This window comes from Macaca nemestrina, chromosome 6, assembly GCF_043159975.1.
Source record: "Macaca nemestrina isolate mMacNem1 chromosome 6, mMacNem.hap1, whole genome shotgun sequence".
Taxonomy (NCBI): Eukaryota; Metazoa; Chordata; class Mammalia; order Primates; family Cercopithecidae; genus Macaca; species Macaca nemestrina.
Genome location: NC_092130.1, coordinates 29,135,108 through 29,153,300, shown reverse-complemented (window position 1 = coordinate 29,153,300; position 18,193 = coordinate 29,135,108). Strand labels below are relative to the sequence as shown.

Here is an 18,193-nt window from a genome sequence, read left to right as displayed (position 1 = left end):
TGAACTCAAAGAAATGAAAATAAAAACATCAATTTGTGGGATTCAGGTAAAGCAGAGTTTAGGCAAAAATTTATAGTTTTAACTGTTTATATTAGAAAAGGAGAAAGGTCTCAAATCAATATTCTAAGCTGAAGAAATCAGGAAAAAGGATCAGGCCCAGTGACTCACACCTGTAATCCCATCATTTTGAGAGGCTGAGTCAGGAGGACTGCTAAAGCCGGGAATTTGAGACCAGTCTGGTTAACATAGAGAGACCTGCCTCTATTGAAAATTTAAAAATTAGCTGGCTAGGTGTGGTGGGGTAACTATAGTCTCAACCACTCAGGAGGCTGAGGCAGGAAGATTGCTTGAGTTGAGGAGTTTGAGGCTGCACTGAGCAATGATCATGACACTGTACTCCAGCCTGGGAGAGAGCAAAACCCTGTCTCAGGGGGAAAAAAAAAAAAAAAAAAAAAAAAAAAAAAAAAAAGAAGAAGAAGAATGAAAAGAAAGAAAGAAAAAAAAAAAGAAGAGCTAACCAAACATAAAGCAAGCACACAGAAGGAAGGAAATAAAAATAACAGAAACCAGTGAGATGGAAAATGATAAAATAAGGTGGGTGGGGTGGGGAAATCAATGAAACCAAAAAGCTCATTCTTTGAAATAATTAATAAAATGGATAACCTCAAGCAAGACTGACAAAGAAAAAGGAGAATACACACATGACCAATATCAGGAATGAAATATCACTACAGACACAGCAGATATATGAAATATTAAGGAAATATGCTGAACAATCCTATGCACCTAGATTCAACAACTTAGATGAATGTACCAATTCTTAAAAAAAAAAAAAAAAAATGACCAAAACTCACCCAAAGTGAAGTACATAACCTGAAATTCCTATAACTATTAAAAAGAAATTGAATTTGTAGTTAAACACTTTGAAAGATATGCCCAAGCACAGATTATTTCACTGAAAAATTCTATTAAACATTTAAAAATGATAGAACACCCATTCTATATAATCTCTCCCAGAAAGAGAAGATGAGAGGACATTACTACATGGCACAAGCTTTATCGTGATACTAAAACCAGATAGTGTAAGAAAACTACAGGCCAACATTCCTCATGAACATAGACACAAACATCCTCAGTAAAACATTAGCAAATCAAATTCATCAATACATAAAAAGAGTAATATAACACAACCAAGTGGAGCTTATGCCAGGAATGCAAGGCTAGTTCAATGCAGGCAGCCTTCTGTATTTGCAGGTTTCTCATCCTTAGATTCAACCAAGCGTGGATAAAAAAATATTTGAAAAAATAAAAATAAAAAATGCCAAATAACAACAAAAGATAATACAAATAAACAGTCTAACAACTATTCACTTTACTTTTACATTGTATTAGGCATTATAAGGAATCTAGAGATGATTTAAAATGTATGGAAGGATGTACACAGGTTATATGCAAATAATACACCATTTTATATAAGGGACTGGAGCATTTGCAGATTTTGGTATCCAAAGTGGGTCCTAGAATCAATTCCCCATGGATACCTAGGGATAACTATATTTGAAAACTCAAACCAATGTGATCCACTATATTAACTATTTAAAGAAAAACCAGGCCAGGTGTGGTGGCTCACACCTGCAATCCCAGTACTTTGGGAGGGTAAGTCCAGTGGTTCATTTGAGCTCAGGAGTTAGAGACCAGGCTGGGCAACATGGCAAAAATCCATTTCTACAAAAAAAAAAAAAATTAGCTAGGCATGGTGATGTGCACTATAGTCCCAACTACTTGGGAGGCTGTGGTGGGAGGATCACCTGAGCCCCGGAGGTCAAGGCTGCAGTGAACCAAGATAGCACCACTGCACTCTAGCCTGGGCATCAGAAAGAAAAGAAAAGAAAAAAAAAAAAAAGAAGACAGGAGAGGAGAGGGAAAGAAAGAGGAAGAAAGAAGAAAGAGAGAAAGAAAGAAAGAAAGAAAGAAAGAAAGAAAGAAAGAAAGAAAGAAAAACCACATGATTATATGCATCTTAGATCTAAATATAAAACCATAAGTCTTTGGAAGAAAACATTGAAGAAAATCTTTGTTACCTGGGGTTTAGCAAAGAGTTCATAGACATGACATAAGAAGTATAATCAAAGAAAAAAAAATTGGACTTTATCAAAATTAAAAGCTTGGCTTTGTGAAAGACATTATTAAGAGAATGAAAAAATAACCCCACTGGCTAAGAGAAAGTATTTGCAAATACAAAGAACTCTTGTCCAAAATATATAAAGATCTCTTAAAACTCTACAATAAGGACAAGCAAGTTAATTTAAATGGGAAAGACACCTGGACACACATTTGATCAAAGAGGATATGTAGACAGCAAATAAGCACATGAATCGTTACTGAAATGTAAATTAAACCTATCATGAAGATTACTGCACACTTATTAGAACAGCTAAAATAAAAAACCAGTGACAACAAGTATTGGCATGGAGTAGGAACAGTATAACTCATACATCACAGATGGTAATACAAAATAGTGGTCACTCTGGAAGACAGTTTAGCTGTTTCTCATAAAGCTAAACATACATTCATCATATGACCTATCCCACTCCTGTGTATTCACCCAAGATAAATGAAAACCTATGTCCACACAAAGCCTGCACAAGAATGTTACAACAGCTGTATTCATAATTGCCTCAAATGTCCTGGAACAGTGAATGAGTAAACAATGGAATATAACTCCACAATGAAAAAGTATGAATTGCTGAGATATGCAACAATTGGAATGAATGTCAAAGGCATCGTGACGAGTGAAGGAAGCCAATATAAAAAAATCGTATCGTATTATTTCATTTATGTAATAGCCTAGAAAAGACAAAGCTACAGAGATGGAGAACAGATCAATAATTGCCAGGGTTTAGGGTGGGAGGAGGATGTGAATGCAAGGGTAGTTTGAGATAGCTTTTTGGGGGTGATAAAACTGTTTTGTATCCTGATTGTGGCGATGGTTACAAGAATCTATACATGTGGCTGGGCGCAATGGCTCACGCCTGTAATCCCAGCACTTTGGGAGGCCGAGGTGGGTGGATCACGAGGTCAGGAGTTGAAGACCAGCCTGGCCAAGATGGTGAAACACTGTCTCTACTAAAAATACAAAAATTAGCCGGGCATAGTGGCACGTGCCTGTAATCCCAGCTACTTGGAAGGCTCAGGCAAAGAATTGCTTGAACCCAAGAGGCAGAGGTTGCAGCGAGCCGAGATCGCGCTACTGCACTCCAGCCTGGGCGACAGAGTGAGCCTCTGTCTCAAAAAAAAAAAAAAAAAAAAAGAATTGATACATGCATTAGAATTTATGAAAATGCACATCCCCTCAAAAACAGTCAATTTTACTATGTGATAATTTTAAAAAGACAACAAAGGGTCATCGAATGTGGAAAACCACCACTAGTCTCTTATCTGTGTACCTCTCCCCATACGTATAAAATCTCATATATTTCCACCATGCTATGCTTTCATTCATTCATTATAGACTTATGTAGCACTTAATATGTGCCAAGCAATTTAAAAATAACTATAGAAGAATTATGACTGATGGGAAGAATTCAAGACAGGCAATCTCTTCTCCCTTGGGTTTTACAGTAGGAAATTCTTCTTATAACACTAAAAATAATATCAAAGCAATGCTTGGATAATAAAGTTGTTTTCCCATAAAGTCTTGTGAGGTACAGAAGGTAGATTTTAGAGAGAGAGAAACTGCACTGAGATTCAAGGAGGTTGAGTGATAGCCCCAGTTCAACAGGGTATGGTATTATTAAAACACAATTCTTTGGCTGGGCGAGGTGGCTCACCCTGTAATCCCAGCACTTTAGGAGGCCGAGGCAGGCGGATTATGAGGTCAGGAGTTCGGGACCAGCCTGGCCAACATGGTGAAACCCTGTCTCAACTAAAAATACAAAAATTAGCCAGGCGTGGTTGCGGGCGCCTGTAATCCCAGCTACTCGGGAGGCTGAGGCAGAAGAATCACTTGAATCCGGGAGGCGGAGATTGCTGTGAACCGAGATGACACCACTGCACTCCAGCCTGGGCGACAGAGCGAGACTCCATCTCAAAACAAAAACAAAAACAACAAAAGCAAACACACACACACACACACACACACACACACACACACACACACACAGAACCACAATTCTTCAATTTCCAGGCAAGGACTTGAATTCCATTTCGCAATGTTTGCAATAATGTGCGCTAATGTTGCAATATGTTTCAAGATTCTTAAAATCATTCAGACCTCTGTTCTAGTTATTCCATTTGGGTAAATCAAAGGACACAATGTGAAATATGGGCAACATTATGCAAAAGCTGTTTTGAGATCTAGAGGTCTAGACACAAGAAATAAGGAAAGCCATGTACTTTATGGTCTTGCCTTTATAAAAATTTTAGTAGCATAATTACTTGGAAACATATTTGATACAATGTTAAATGAAAAGAACAGGATATAAACTTTGATGTATAAAATAATCACAACCATGTTTTGTTTTGTTTTGTTTTGTTTTGTTTTGGTTTTTTAGATGGAGTCTTGCTCTGTCCCCCAGGCTGGAGTACAGTGGTGAGATCTTGGCTCACTGCAACCTCTGCCTCCCAGGTTCAAGCAATTCTGCCTCAGCCTCCTCAGTATCCCAAGTAGCTGGGATTACAGGTGCACACCACCACACCAGGCTAATTTTTTTTTTTTATTTTTAGTAGAGACAGGGTTTCATCATGTTGGCCAGGCTGATCTCGAACTCATGACCTTGTGATCCGCCCGCCTCGGCCTCCCAAAGTGCTGACACTACAGGCATGAGCCACCGCACCCAGCCACAGCCATGTTTTAAGTAGATAAATTATTCTGAGGAAAGGTCATGCGAATACTGATGATGAAAGGAAAAATCAGTAGAGCATTTTCAAGGTCAATTTCAATAACATCAGTAACATACATGACCTTCTCCAAAGAAGATACACAAGTCACCAAGAAGCACATGAAAAGATGTTCAACAGAATTAGGCATTAGGGAAACGCAAATCACAACCACAATGCCATACCACTTTACTTGCACTAGGATAGCAACAAGTGTTGCAGAAAATAACAAGCGTTGACAAGGATGTGCCACCATTGGAACTCTTGTGGGTTGCTGATGGGAACACAAGTGGTACAGCTCTTGTGGAAAACAGTTTGGCAGTTGCTCAAAAAGTTAAGCACAGAATGATCGTATGACCCAGCAATTCTCCTGGGTGTACACCCAGGGGGAACTGAAAACAGCTGTTCAAGCAGGTGCTTGTACCAGTGGCACTATTCACAGTGGCTAAATGGTGGAGACAGCCTAGGTGTCCATCAACTAATGATGAATGGGTAGAGTGTGGTGTGTCTGTGCAACAGCAAATTACCCAGCCATAAAAAGAAACAAAGTATAGATGCATGCTGCAACACAGATAAGTCTTGGAAACATTCCAAGGTGAAAGAAGTCACATGTGGGTGATCATATGGTTTATACAATCCCATTTATATGAGTGTCCAGAATGGACAAGGCCATAGAGAAAGACAGTGAATTGGTGGTTGCCAGGGGCTAGTGGTAAGGTAAGTGACAGCTTAGGCCAGACACTGCGGCTCATGCCTGTAATCCCAGCACTTTGGGAGGCTGAAGTGGTGGATCATTTAAGCCCAGGAGTTTGAGACCAGCCTGGGAAACATGGCAAACCCCATCTCTACAAAAAAATATAAAAATTAGCCAGGCATAGTGGCATGCACCTGTAGCTACTCAGAAGGCTGAGGTGGGAGGATTGCTTGAGCCCAAGAGGCGGAGGTTGAAGTGAGTCAGATTGTGCCACTGTACTCCAGCCTGGACAACAGAGTGAGACCCTGTCTCAAAAAAAAAAAAAAAAAAAGTGACTGCTTGGTGGGTGGGAGTTCCCTTTTGGAGTGATGGCACTGTGAATGTACTAAATGTCACTAATGGTAAATCTTATGCCTACTTTACCAAAATAAAAATATATATATACACATAAACTTTGCCACACCAATTCTACTAGGATGTTATTCTAAAGCTGAAATAATGAATGTGACAAAGATTTTACAAAACGGGGTTCATTATGTAAGTATCATTACTGTTATAAACAATGACAAAAATCTTGTAATTACCTAAATGCCTAACAAAGGGACTCAGTTAAATGAACAAGGGTGCACATTGGAATGCTATGTAGTTACTAAAACTCTTGGTATAGAAGAGCTTAATGAGAAGATGCTAATGCAACACAAAGTGAAAAAAATAATTTACCTCCCCTCCCCAAAGTGTGTGTGTATAGATGTATATTCTATGTATATACACAGAAAAAGAAACGGAAAGAATCTATAGCAAAGGGATAACAGTGGTTAACTCTGGGTGGAATTATGATTTAAATTTTCTCAATAATAAAATCAGTGCTAAAAGTTATTGCTAAGTATCTCACACTGTTCTAAATTCTATCTCTGTCTATCTATCATTAAATTGTTTAATTCTTACAAAGAACCTATTGGGGTGGTAAAGTAACTTCTTCAAGTTTACAGAGCTGGTTAGCAGTGGAGCTGAAGTTTAGACCCAGGGACTGGAGTTCTAGAGAATGAGATCTATCAATCAATCAATCAATCAATCAATCATCTATTTATTTTTCATAGTGACAGCATGTTGCTATCCAGCTATGTTGCCCAGGTTGGCCTTGAACTCCTGGGCTCAAGCAATCTATCCACCTTGGACTCTCAAAGTGCTGGGAATACAGGCGTGACCCACCATGTCCAGCCAAGAATGAGATCTTAACCACTGTGCTGTAAGATCTTTTTGTCTAATCTAGAGTTTCCAAATTTTCTATGATGATCACATTTGGTGATATAAGAGGAAAGAAAGTTATTTTTCAAAATAATCAATCTAACAATAAATAGAGCTACCATCATTGTGAGGATGGAATATGTGTATTTAAAAATTCTTCTATTTGTCTGAGTTTTCCAAATTTCCCTTGATAAATATGCATTGCTTTTTAAATGGAAAGAAAAAACACCTCTCAAATAAGGAAAAAGAAAGCTTGATGCCAGCCTCTTAAAGCCATGCCCCAAAGGAAAAGTCTATCATCCCTCTCGGGCCAAGGATCCTGTTGATTTGAGTCAATTGCTTGTGGACCAGACAGAGAGGGAGGGACCAGTGGGAGTGCCCAGGTGAACTCATCAAGTGGGGCCAGAAGGAAGCGCCTCCCACCCCTTGGCCAGTGGAACATCTCTACCCTTACCTTGCAGGGACTCTTCATTCTTTCCTTCCAGGACCCTTTGCTGCTCATCCAGTCTGTCTCGAAGTTCTAGCTCCCTTTCCTTCTCCACCTGGGGGCAGAGAGTCCCGGGCAGGACTGAAGTTGAGCAGGATCAGCACAGCATCTCTTATCTGCTCACCTGGGCCTGTGTGGAACTTGGTGACTGGAGTCTTAACCCTTCCTCTGAGGGATGGGAATGCCATGCCCAGAGAGGACACGAGACTTCCAAGACACAGCAGGCATGGCAGAATTTGCCTTCTTTAGGGTTTAGCAAGGGGTTCCCACAGAATTATCTACCTGGAAAACGATTTAGGAGTATTCTTTTTTTTTTTTTTTTTGAGATGGAGTCTCACTCTGTCGCCCAGACTGGAGTGCAGTGGCGCGATCTCAGCTCACTGCAAGCTCCGCCTCCCGGGTTCACGCCATTCTCCTGCCTCAGCCTCTCGAGTAGCTGGGACTACAGGCACCCGCCACCACGCCCGGCTAATTTTTTGTATTTTTAGTAGAGACGGGGTTTCACCGTGTTAACCAGGATGGTCTCGATCTCCTGACCTCGTGGTCCACCCGTCTCGGCCTCCCAGAGTGCTGGGATTACAGGTGTGAGCCACTGTGCCCGGCCGGATTTGGGAGTATTCTAATCCTGATGCTTACTCAAGGCAGGAAGCCTTCTATGGTGTTTCTCTGCTCGCATAAGGCTTATTGTTGCAAGTGACCTCCAACTTCTACCATCAGGTCCCAGATCTTCCCTCTGGGGGTCACACAGAGCCAGACTGTTCCCTCAACCCAGGCAGCCCCTCAGAGATCTGAGCACAGTGGCCCGTGTTCCCAACGTTTCTATTCTCCAGGCTGAACCCTGCCAGCCATTCTCACTGTCCTGCACTTGAGATGTTTTCCAGTCCCTTTGCCACCTGGAAGGTCCAGCTGATGGGGCATGTCCAGAGGCAAGGCATGACTTAAAGGGGTTCTAGCCCTGGCATACCACTAAGTTCCTGTGTAATGAGCTCCCTCCCCTATATAATGAAGGGACTCAACTTGACAATTCCTAGGGCCCTTCAAGTCTCAAGGTTAAGGATTCCACAGGTAATGGTCAGGGCCAAATGACATCACCATGGTAACTCTACCAAAACAAACTAAAGACCGGCAGATGCATACAGTTAACCTACCTTTCATAAAAGGTGTGTTTCTGAAAAACGCGTCTAAGCTAAGACCATTTTAATGTGTATGGGGGCACTCCCTGCAGTCTTCCACCCAGCGAACACCTGAGGGCAGGGTCTGGACCTGATTTCTCCCTGTACCCCTGGCAGTGCCGAGGCCGCAGCCTCCCTGCACACAGTAATCTCCCCCAGCAAGTCGACTGAGTGAATAAAATCTAGCAGAAAATCTTTTAGTAACAAGTAACCATGCAATTTAATAGAGCAATTAGTTTATAACTACAGAGCCTTTTTTTTTTTTTTTTTTTTTTTGAGATAGATTCTTGCTCTGCCACCCAGGCTAGAATGCAGTAGTGTGATCTCAGCTCACTGCAACCTCTGCCTCCCGGGTTCAAGTGATTCTCCTGCCTCAGGCTCCCAAGTAGCTGGGATTACAGGCACACGCTACCACGCCTGGCTAATGTTTGTATTTTTGTGGAGACGGTCTCACCATGTTGCCCAGGCTGGTCTCGAACTCCTGACCTCAGGTGATCTGCCTGCCTCGGCCTCCCAAAGTGCTGGGATTATAGGTGTGCCTGGCCCAGATCCATTTGAAAGAAGTGACTTTAAATTTCAGAATTTTGAATATTTACCTGAACATATTTCATATTTATAATTTAAACTAAAGAAAATTTAGAGAAAACTTGTGTACACCACCAAATCTTTCCTGCTGCTCTACCCACTCCCTCTGGTAAAGGAAGAAATGGAGGCAAAGAGAGGTGAAGGGTGAGTGACCAAGTTAGAATGAGGAAAAGGAAATCCCGGACTGCAGGTTACATTCAGTCATCCCATCGCTTAGTGTCCTTCAATCTAGAATTGTTCCCCTGTCTTTCCTCATGTCTCATGGCCTTGACATTTGACTAATATAGGCGGGAAATTCTATAGAATGTCCCTCAATTTTCATTTCTGGGTAATTTTAAAGCCTCAGTATCATCCCTTTAGAGAAGCCTTCTCTGATCCCACAGCCTTGGCTAAGGTCAAGGCTTCTCTGATCCCACAGCCTTGGTTCTATTGTGTCCTTTCATGGCACTGTAAACTTTTCATAGCACTTATAATTGCAATAAGTAGTTCTGTGTAATTGTGTTTAGCGTCTGATGTCCTATCTCAGTCAGGATAGGCTAAATCATGCGGCCATAACAAACAATGGCAAAGTCTCAGTGGCTTAAGACAAAAGGTTTATTCTGCCCTCACTACCTACCCATTTTGTGTGGCAGGGAGCTCTGCTGCCCAGGAATTATCCAGGGATAATCATCCAGAGATGAGGCTGATGGAACGGCCATTCTTTTTTTTTTTTTTTTTTTTTTTTTGAGACGGAGTCTGGCTCTGTCACCCAGGCTGGAGTGCAGTGGCGCGATCTCGGCTCACTGCAAGCTCCGCCTCCCGGGTTTACGCCATTCTCCTGCCTCAGCCTCCCGAGTAGCTGGGACTACAGGCGCCCGCCACCTCGCCCGGCTAGTTTTTTGTATTTTTTAGTAGAGACGGGGTTTCACCGTGTTAGCCAGGATGGTCTCGATCTCCTGACCTCGTGATCCGCCCGTCTCGGCCTCCCAAAGTGCTGGGATTACAGGCTTGAGCCACCGCGCCCGGCCGGAACGGCCATTCTAACAGTCCTGTCACTTAGCTAGATGGAAAGACCTTGAGGGTCTTGAACTGGCAACTAAATGCTTGCCCTAGAAGTGACACTGGTTATTCTTTCTACAACGCATCAGCCAGAATGAGTTCCGTGGTCCTGCCCAACCATGAGGTGGGCCCAGAAAGGCAATTAATCTAGCAGCATCAACAGCTTTTACTCTTCCCAAATAAACTCTTGGCTTCATGAAAGCAGCTGCCAGCTCTGCTTGTTTTAACTAATGTGCCCAGCACACAGTGCCCTGATAAAAGTATGTGTTCAACAGATAAAGGACTCCATTCTTGGCAAAATGAGTAAGGGACTCTTAGAACAGCAACAAAAACCTAAGGTAGGCACTCACTCTGGGATTCACCAAAGTTAGCTGAGCAGGAGAAAGACAGGGGGTGGGGGCACCTGGACTTACCTGTTGTGCCCATTTTTTCTTTTCCTCCTCATGTTGCTGGAGAATTCTGGTTACATCCTTCTGGTGCCGCTCAGCCTCCTCTGATGCACAGAGCTGGACAGTTACAGCTAGAGATGAAAAAGCAAAAAAAAATCTCACAGAGTGGAAGTACAGTCAGAGCTGGCAGAGAGCGTGTGGGAAATGGGGCTAAGGAATGAGAACTCTGGTCTCTGCCTCAAGAATGATCTCAGGTGGGACCAGTCTCCAGAAACAGCCCCTCAAGTCTCTTTGGATTTGGAGATCCCTTTCAAGGAATAAGCCAATGGTCTCATTTTGTCCCGGGTCTCCATGTTCTATCCCATTTTTAAAAAAATCAGTTGCTGGCCAGATATGGTGGCTCACATCTGTAGTCCCAGCACTTTGGGAGGCTGAGGTGGGAGGATCACTTGAGACCAAGAGTTGGAGACTAGACTGGGCAACATAGTGAGACCCTCTCTCTTAAACAAACAAACAAACAAACAAACAAACGCTGGGCATGATGTCATGCACCTGCAGTCCCAGCTACTAGGGAGACCAAAGCAGGAGGATGGCTTGAGCACAGGAGTTCGAGGCTGCAGTAAGTTATGACTACACCACTGCACTCCAGTCTGGGCAACAGAGCAAGACCCTGTCTCTAAAATAATAATAATAATTTAAAAATTGGTTGTTGATGATTAACAACTGGGGAGTTTTTACTTAAGAATTCTGATTTCCAATTTTTCTTGAAGAATCCAAAGAAGAACTGGCAATGTATGCCTTCATGTCAACCATGGGCTGGACCCAAAAGCAGCTGCCTCCTCTTTGGCTGGCCAAGATGTGGCTCTGCAGTTGGCTACAGTCTTCACCTCCTGCTATTATTAAAAATGTATACAAAGGGCCATGTGTCATTTGCTTTACCTGCTGGGGCCCATGAGCATCTGAGCGTGTGGCCCCTCACCTTTATCATCTCCTCAGCTGGTAGTAGAGGGTGCTACTTGAGAGCAGGAAGCAAACACAACCAGGATGCCTAGTCCCTGCTTAAGGAAACTCCAAAACAGGCTCCGCCAATGCCACACCACCGAGTCTATCAGATGCTAGGTGGGACCTAAGGCAGTGGCCATCCTCTCTGTGCCTCAGTTACCTAATACATGGGATCAGGATAATTATGGCACCTACCACATGAGTGAGGCTGAGATGATTAAATCAGGAAACAATGGCAATAAAAATAACAAAAGCAGGGTAGGAGGACTGAGAACTTACCATGCCTGCAACATGGCCAGCACTGTTCCAAGTACCTCAGAGGGATGACTGACTCACCTGCTCCTCACAGCTACCCAATAGTCGTGAGTAATGTTATTACCCCCAACCTACAGACGAGGAAGCTGAGGCTCAGAGGAGTCATGCTACTTGTTCAAGGTCACCCAGTTCAAAATTAAGGAAGCAGGGATATGAACCTACACAATCTGTTTCCACAGCAAATACTCCTAACTACCACCTTATCCTGCTTGCTTGTGCACAAAACGAAATGTAGGCCAGCCACAGTGGCTCACACTTGTAATCCCAGCACTTTGGAAGGCCTAGGTGAGTGGATCACTTGAGCCCAGGAGTTCAAGACCAGCCTGGACAGCATAGTGAAACCCTGTCTCTACTAAAAATACAAAAAAATCCCAGCTACTCGGAAGGCCAAGGCAGGAGAATCACTTGAACCCGGGAGGCAGAGGTTGCAGTGAGCCAAGATGGCACCACTGCACTCCAGCCTGGGCCACAGAGACTCCGTTTCAAAAAACAAAAATACTTGGTGCAGGCGGGTTGCAGTGGCTCACGCCTGTAATCCTAGCACTTTGGGAAGCCAACGAGTCTGCACTGCTTGAGCCTAGGAGTTTGAGACCGGCCTGGGCAACATGGTGGTTGCCCAGGCACTTTGGAAGTACTCAATAAATGTTCCTTATTATTCAGGAAATGTTCTCTAAATATTTATCAGTGCTCACGACAAGCATTAGAGCCTAATACTAGTGTTGTTGGCATTATTATTAATGTTAGGATTATTATTAGAAAATTCCATAAGCAAGGTCTGGCAATGGATATGGAAGAAATGTGAGGATGAGGACGACCCCAATGCTGGTCAATCCTGTCAGGACAGGAGGAGTGAGCTGGTGCCACTGAGTCCCAGAGGCCATGAGCAGATAGACAGAGGTCAGGTGATGGCAACAGTTAAGATCAGAGAGCCCTGAATTCTCTGAATTCTCTGAATTCAGAGAATCCCTGAATTCATTTGGCTCAAATTTTGGTCCACAAGATTAGTACCAGATTGACCCCAACTGAAGAGAAGCTTATTAGAAATCAATCAATCTATCTATCTATCTATCTATCTATCTATCTATCTATCTATCTATCAATCTATCTGTCTTTCTTTGCCTTGTGCAGTGGCTCACACCTGTAATCCCAGCACTTTGGGAAGCCGAGGTGAGTGAATCACTTGAGGTCAGGAGTTCGAGACTAGCCTGGCCATGGTGAAGCCCCATCTCTACCAAAAATACAAAAAATTTAACTGGGCGTGGTGGCAGGTGCCTGTAATCCCAGCTACTTGGGAGGCTGAGGAAGGAGAATTGCTTGAACCTGGGAGTTGGAGGTTGCAGTGAGCTGAGATCCTGCCACTGCACTCCAGCCTAGTAACAAGAGCGAAACTCTGTCTCAAAAATATAAAAATAAAGATTAAAAATGAATATATGTATAGCACATATATATATTTTATTAAAAATGCAGCTTCTTCAGCCCCACTGAGATTTTTATTTATTTGGTCTGTGGTAGGTCCCTAGAATCTGCATCTTTGAAGTTCTCCAGGTAATTTTTCTTTTTTTGAGACAGGGTCTTGCTCTGTTGTCCAGGTTGGAGTGCAGTGGTGCAATCACAGCTCACTGCAGTCTCAACCTCCCTGGCTCAGATGATCCTCCCACCTCAGTTTCTCAAGTAGCTGGGACTACAGGCACGCCACCATGCCCAGCTAATTTTTTGTGTGTGTATTTTTGGTAGAGACAGTGTTTCACCATGTTGCCCAGGCTGGTCTTGAACTCTTGGGCTCAAGCATTCCATCCACCTTGGCCTCTCAAAGTGCTGGGATTTTAGGCAAGAGCCACTGCACCTGGCCTGGATAATTCTTATATACAATCAGATTGGATTTTGTGGTTCAATTACTTACGCGGTACTTGAACTTCACCTACAATATTCCCAAAAGCCTCTAGGCTGTAACTAAACACCTTCAGAGATAGGGAGCTCCTCCTATTACCAGGTAGCTCTGACGGTTTTAAATCAGCAACCACACAAAACATTCTTTGAGAATGAGCTGAATTCTGCCTGCATGTTGCTGCTACCCTGAGGCCTTAATACTGACCTCTGTATCACACTAAACAAGGCTCATCTTTCTTCTCCATTAGGGCACTTCAGACACGTGGAGAAAACTGTTGTTTTATGGCAACATATATGTTTTTCTGGATGTAGTAATTTTTATTTTCACACCACGCAAATTTCAAAGAAAAGAAAACAAAACAAAATAAATACTATTTCATTGTATTTAGCTGTATTCATTTGAAAAAGAAAATTACATATTTAAATTAGAAGGTTCCCAGACAATCCATTACAAATTAAAATTGATTTTAACTTATTTTATACATATATTTTTTTCTTTTTCAACTTTTGTTTAGATTTAGGGGTACGCATGCAGATTCATTACCTGGGTATATTGGGTGATGCTGAGTTTTGGGATACAAATGATCCTGTCACCAGGTACTAAGAATAGTACCCAACAGTTTTTCAACCCTTGTTCCCATCCCTCCCTCCCTATGGCCACATCTTCTTTCCAGATGAACATTCTCTGTTCCTTTAACTGTTCCTTATAGGACATGTTTTCCAGATTCTTCACCAGTCTGATCTTGCTCCATTGCACTCCCTCCAATTTTTTTCTAGATCCCTTTAAAAATGTACTTTCTAGAAACATATATAGCACTCTAGGTGTGGTATCAACAGCCCAGAATAGAAGAGCACAGGTCAGGACTATTACCTCCCTGATTTTAGACACAATACTCCTATTAAGGTAACCTATCTAAGATCTCATGAGATATTTCAGTAGCTATATCATCTGTGTTGATTATAAGGTAGGAAACCTCATAGATGGCGGTTGGGGCCTTTGTGGGGCTGGCTACTCACCTGTGTCCCCATTGAGGGGACCTAATTCCTGGGGCTCTGGTCTGGGTGGCTGGTCTGGTTCTGGTTCTTGGCGCTTCTGGAAGAAATGAGATAACAGTGAGGTGTGGGTAGAGGGTGGGAGGTCAATGCAAGGATGGGCTGCTACAATGCGATTCTTCCAAAGGCAAGGCAGGACCTTCAGTTACACTAGACCCTGCCCCATGCCCTGTGCATTAGGGCTGCCTTGCAGCCCCAGGCAGCAGACCCTCTACCAGGGGAGGGGCCCTAGAACAGGACTTCTCATCCCTGTCAGGGAAACCCAAGGGGGAGTTTGACACTGCTTGACCTGTCCCTAGATCCTTGCAGTCTGGCTCCTGTTGCCATCCCTGGGGGCCTCCCAGACCACCTCTTTCTTCTCCCAGGATCTGGCCAGACCTGCTATTATTCTCACTCCAGCTATGCACTTGAGGTGCCCTAAAAACCTCCCGACCCTCAATTCAGAGATGAGTTTTGTTTGGAGAAAACTCACACCATTTTTCTTCTGCTCTCACACCACAATAAGCATCCACATGCAAGACTTCCGTGTGTGTGGGAGGGGCTCTCACCACCGCCAAACAAACAATCAGCTCTGCAGCGGACATCAGTTCTGACACTACCTACCCAGAGACAGTGTCACAAGTCTGGGCCTCCAGAACTTTTGACAGATGGGCTTCAAGTTGAGGTTTCCTTGACCTCCTCTTTGGGTTTGATTAATTTGCTGGAGTGGCTCACAGAACTTGGGAAGACACTTACAGTGACTGGTTTATTATAAAGGATAGTACAAAGGATGCAGATGATGAGATGCATAGGACAAGGTATGGGAGAAAGGGTGGGAGCTTCCATGCCCTCCTTGGGGGCCACCATCCGGAACCTCCACGTGTTCAGCTATGCGGAAGCTCTCCAAACCCAATCCTCTTGCGTTTTTCATGGAGGCTTCATTACGTAGGCATGATTGATTGAACCACTGGCCATTGGTGATCAACTTGACATTCTAGTCCCTCTCCCCTCCCCAGAGGTTGTCGGGTGGGGCTGAAAGTCCCAAACCTCTAAGAGGAATAACTAATACAAAAGGGCTTTCTGCATCACAAAGCAGTGTCAGTGGCTCCCAGATTTCATAAATGAGTAATTTTTTTAAAAATTTAATTAATTAATTAATTAATTTTGAGACTGAGTCTTGCTCTGTCGCCCAGGCTGGAGTGCAGATGTGCAATCTCAGCTCACTGCAACCTCCATCTCCTGGGTTCAAGTGATTCTCCTGCCTCAGCCTCCCAAGTAGCTGGGACTACAGGCACCTGCCACCTTGCCTGGTTAATTTCTTGTATTTTTAGTAGAGATGGGGTTTTACTGTGTTAGCCAGGATGGTCTCGATCTCCTGACCTTTTGATCTGCCCACCTCAGCCTCCCAAAGTGCTGGGATTACAGCCGTGAACCACCACGCCCAACCTTTTTTCTTTTGTTTTTGAGAGAGTCTTGCTCTGTTGCCCAGTTGGAGTGCAATTGCATGATTTCGGCTCACTGAAACCTCTGCCTCCTGGGTTCAAGTGATCCTCAGCCTCCAGAGTGACTGAGACTACAGGCATGTGCCACCACACCTAGCTAAGTTTTGTATTTTTAGTAGAGACGGGGTTTCGCCATGTTGGCCAGGCTGGTCTTGAAATCCTGGCCTCAACTGGTCTGCCCACCTAAGCATCCCAAAGTGCTGGGATTACAGGCATGAGCCACTGTGCCTGGCCAAATGAGTAATATTTTTTAATGGGAGAGTTGATATGGGCTGATAAACGAGGATGCTGAAAAAACCTATTTGTAGATTATTATTATTTTTAGACAGAGTCTCACTCTGTCGCCCAGGCTGGAGTGCTGTGGCTTGATCTCAGCTCACTGCAAGCTCCACCTCCCGGGTTTACACCATTCTCCGGTCTCAGCCTCTTGAGTAGCTGGGACTACAGGCACCTGCCACCACGCCCAGCTAATTTTTTGTATTTTTAGTACAGACGGGGTTTCACCATGTTAGCCAGGATGGTCTCGATCTCCTGACCTTGTGATCTGCCTGCCTCGGCCTCCCAAAGTGCTGAGATTACGGGTGTGAGCCACTGCACCTGGCCTAACTTTGTATTTGTAGATTATTTGTAGATTATTACCATTTTAGATTTTTACCATCTAAAATCTATTTTTTTTAGATTTGTAGATTATTTGTAGATTATTACCATCATTTTATAAAATAAAGGACATTTTAATCTTCCAAAATATAGTAAGGAAAAGCTTAAGAACAGTCTTCCAGGAAAGGAGAACTGACATGCTTACTGAACATTACACACTCGCTCACACCATCATTTTCTCATTTCATGCTGGAGAGGTAAAAAGTTGGTTGAAGTCTGGCGGTGGTCACTGGACCAGGATTTGGGTAAAAAAAATGTAAGCCCTTTTGTATGCTTTTCAAGATGCTCTCACAAAGAAGAGAAAGAAAGAGAGAGGGACGAAGGAAGGGAAAGGACAGAAAGGAAGGAAAAAAGGAAGGAAGGAAGATGTTCTAGACTCAATTTTAAGAAACACTTTCGAAAAACAAGTCAGGCCTGGGCGCAGTGGCTCATGACTGTAATCTTGGCACTCTGGGAGGCCGAGGTGGGCAGATCATTTGCAGTCAGTAGTTCGAGATCAACCTGACCAACAAGGCAAAAACTCCTCTCTAATAAAAATACAAAAATCAGGCGGGTGTGGTGGCGCACACTTGTAATCCAAACTACTTGGGAGTCTGAGGCATGAGAATTGCTTGAACCCAGGAGGTGGAGGTTGCAGTGAGCCGAGATCTTGCACTCCAGCCTGGGCAATAGAGTGAGACTCTGTCTCAAAAAACAAACAAACAAAAACACAAGTCAAACTATGAAGATGCTATGAAAATGTTCGACAAAAATTATTTTAAATGTCCTAAACTGAAGAACCACTGAAATACTTCTAGAAAGCATGCTTCTCACTGGGGTGGGTATCAAGGGAAGTGTTCTAGAATAGTCTGCTTCTCCCCCATGGTGCTGGGCACAGAGCCTGGCATATGTAAGCCCCTGGAAGACTGAGTGAGGCATGGGGCCTCCCCCAGGTCCTCGTGCCCCAAATCTGTGAGTAACTGGGTGGACCTGACAATTTAGCTCCCCCACCACCCTGGTGAAGACTCAATCCTCCCTTTCAGGGGAGAGGAGGAAGCCTGGTCCAGGCACGACTCAGAAAAGCTGTCAATGCCAGAATCTGGGGAAGTGATAGCAGCCAGCCTCCCCACCCTGGGCTGGGGGAAGGAGGGAGATAAACACAAATGGTTGTCTCTTCCTTGATGCCACCACTGATTAGCTGAACTCAGACAATGTTTTTATGGGAGCCAGAAGGCCTAGATTCTAGTTCCAGCTCTGTTACAAACTTGGGCAAATCCCTTCACGCTCTGTCTTCTGCTTCCTCCTCTGTGAGGTGGGGATGAGGATCCCAT

At 43.6% G+C, this 18,193-nt stretch overlaps 1 protein-coding gene across 3 annotated transcripts in view; it reads right to left on the bottom strand.

Moving 5' to 3' along the window:
- Positions 1-18,193, bottom strand: part of LOC105466851 (coiled-coil domain containing 69) — a 43,284-nt gene that overhangs the window by 10,590 nt on the left and 14,501 nt on the right. For 2 of the 3 annotated variants that reach the window (XM_011715949.3, XM_011715947.3), the window contains exons 2-4: positions 14,710-14,782; positions 10,513-10,619; positions 7,272-7,359 (exon numbers count right to left, since the gene is read on the bottom strand). In XM_011715949.3, coding sequence (XP_011714251.2) covers positions 7,272-7,359; positions 10,513-10,619; positions 14,710-14,782 — 268 coding nt within the window. Of the gene's footprint in view, positions 1-7,271; positions 7,360-10,512; positions 10,620-14,709; positions 14,786-18,193 lie in introns of all 3 variants that reach the window. The other variant, XM_011715948.3, reaches the window with a different exon arrangement.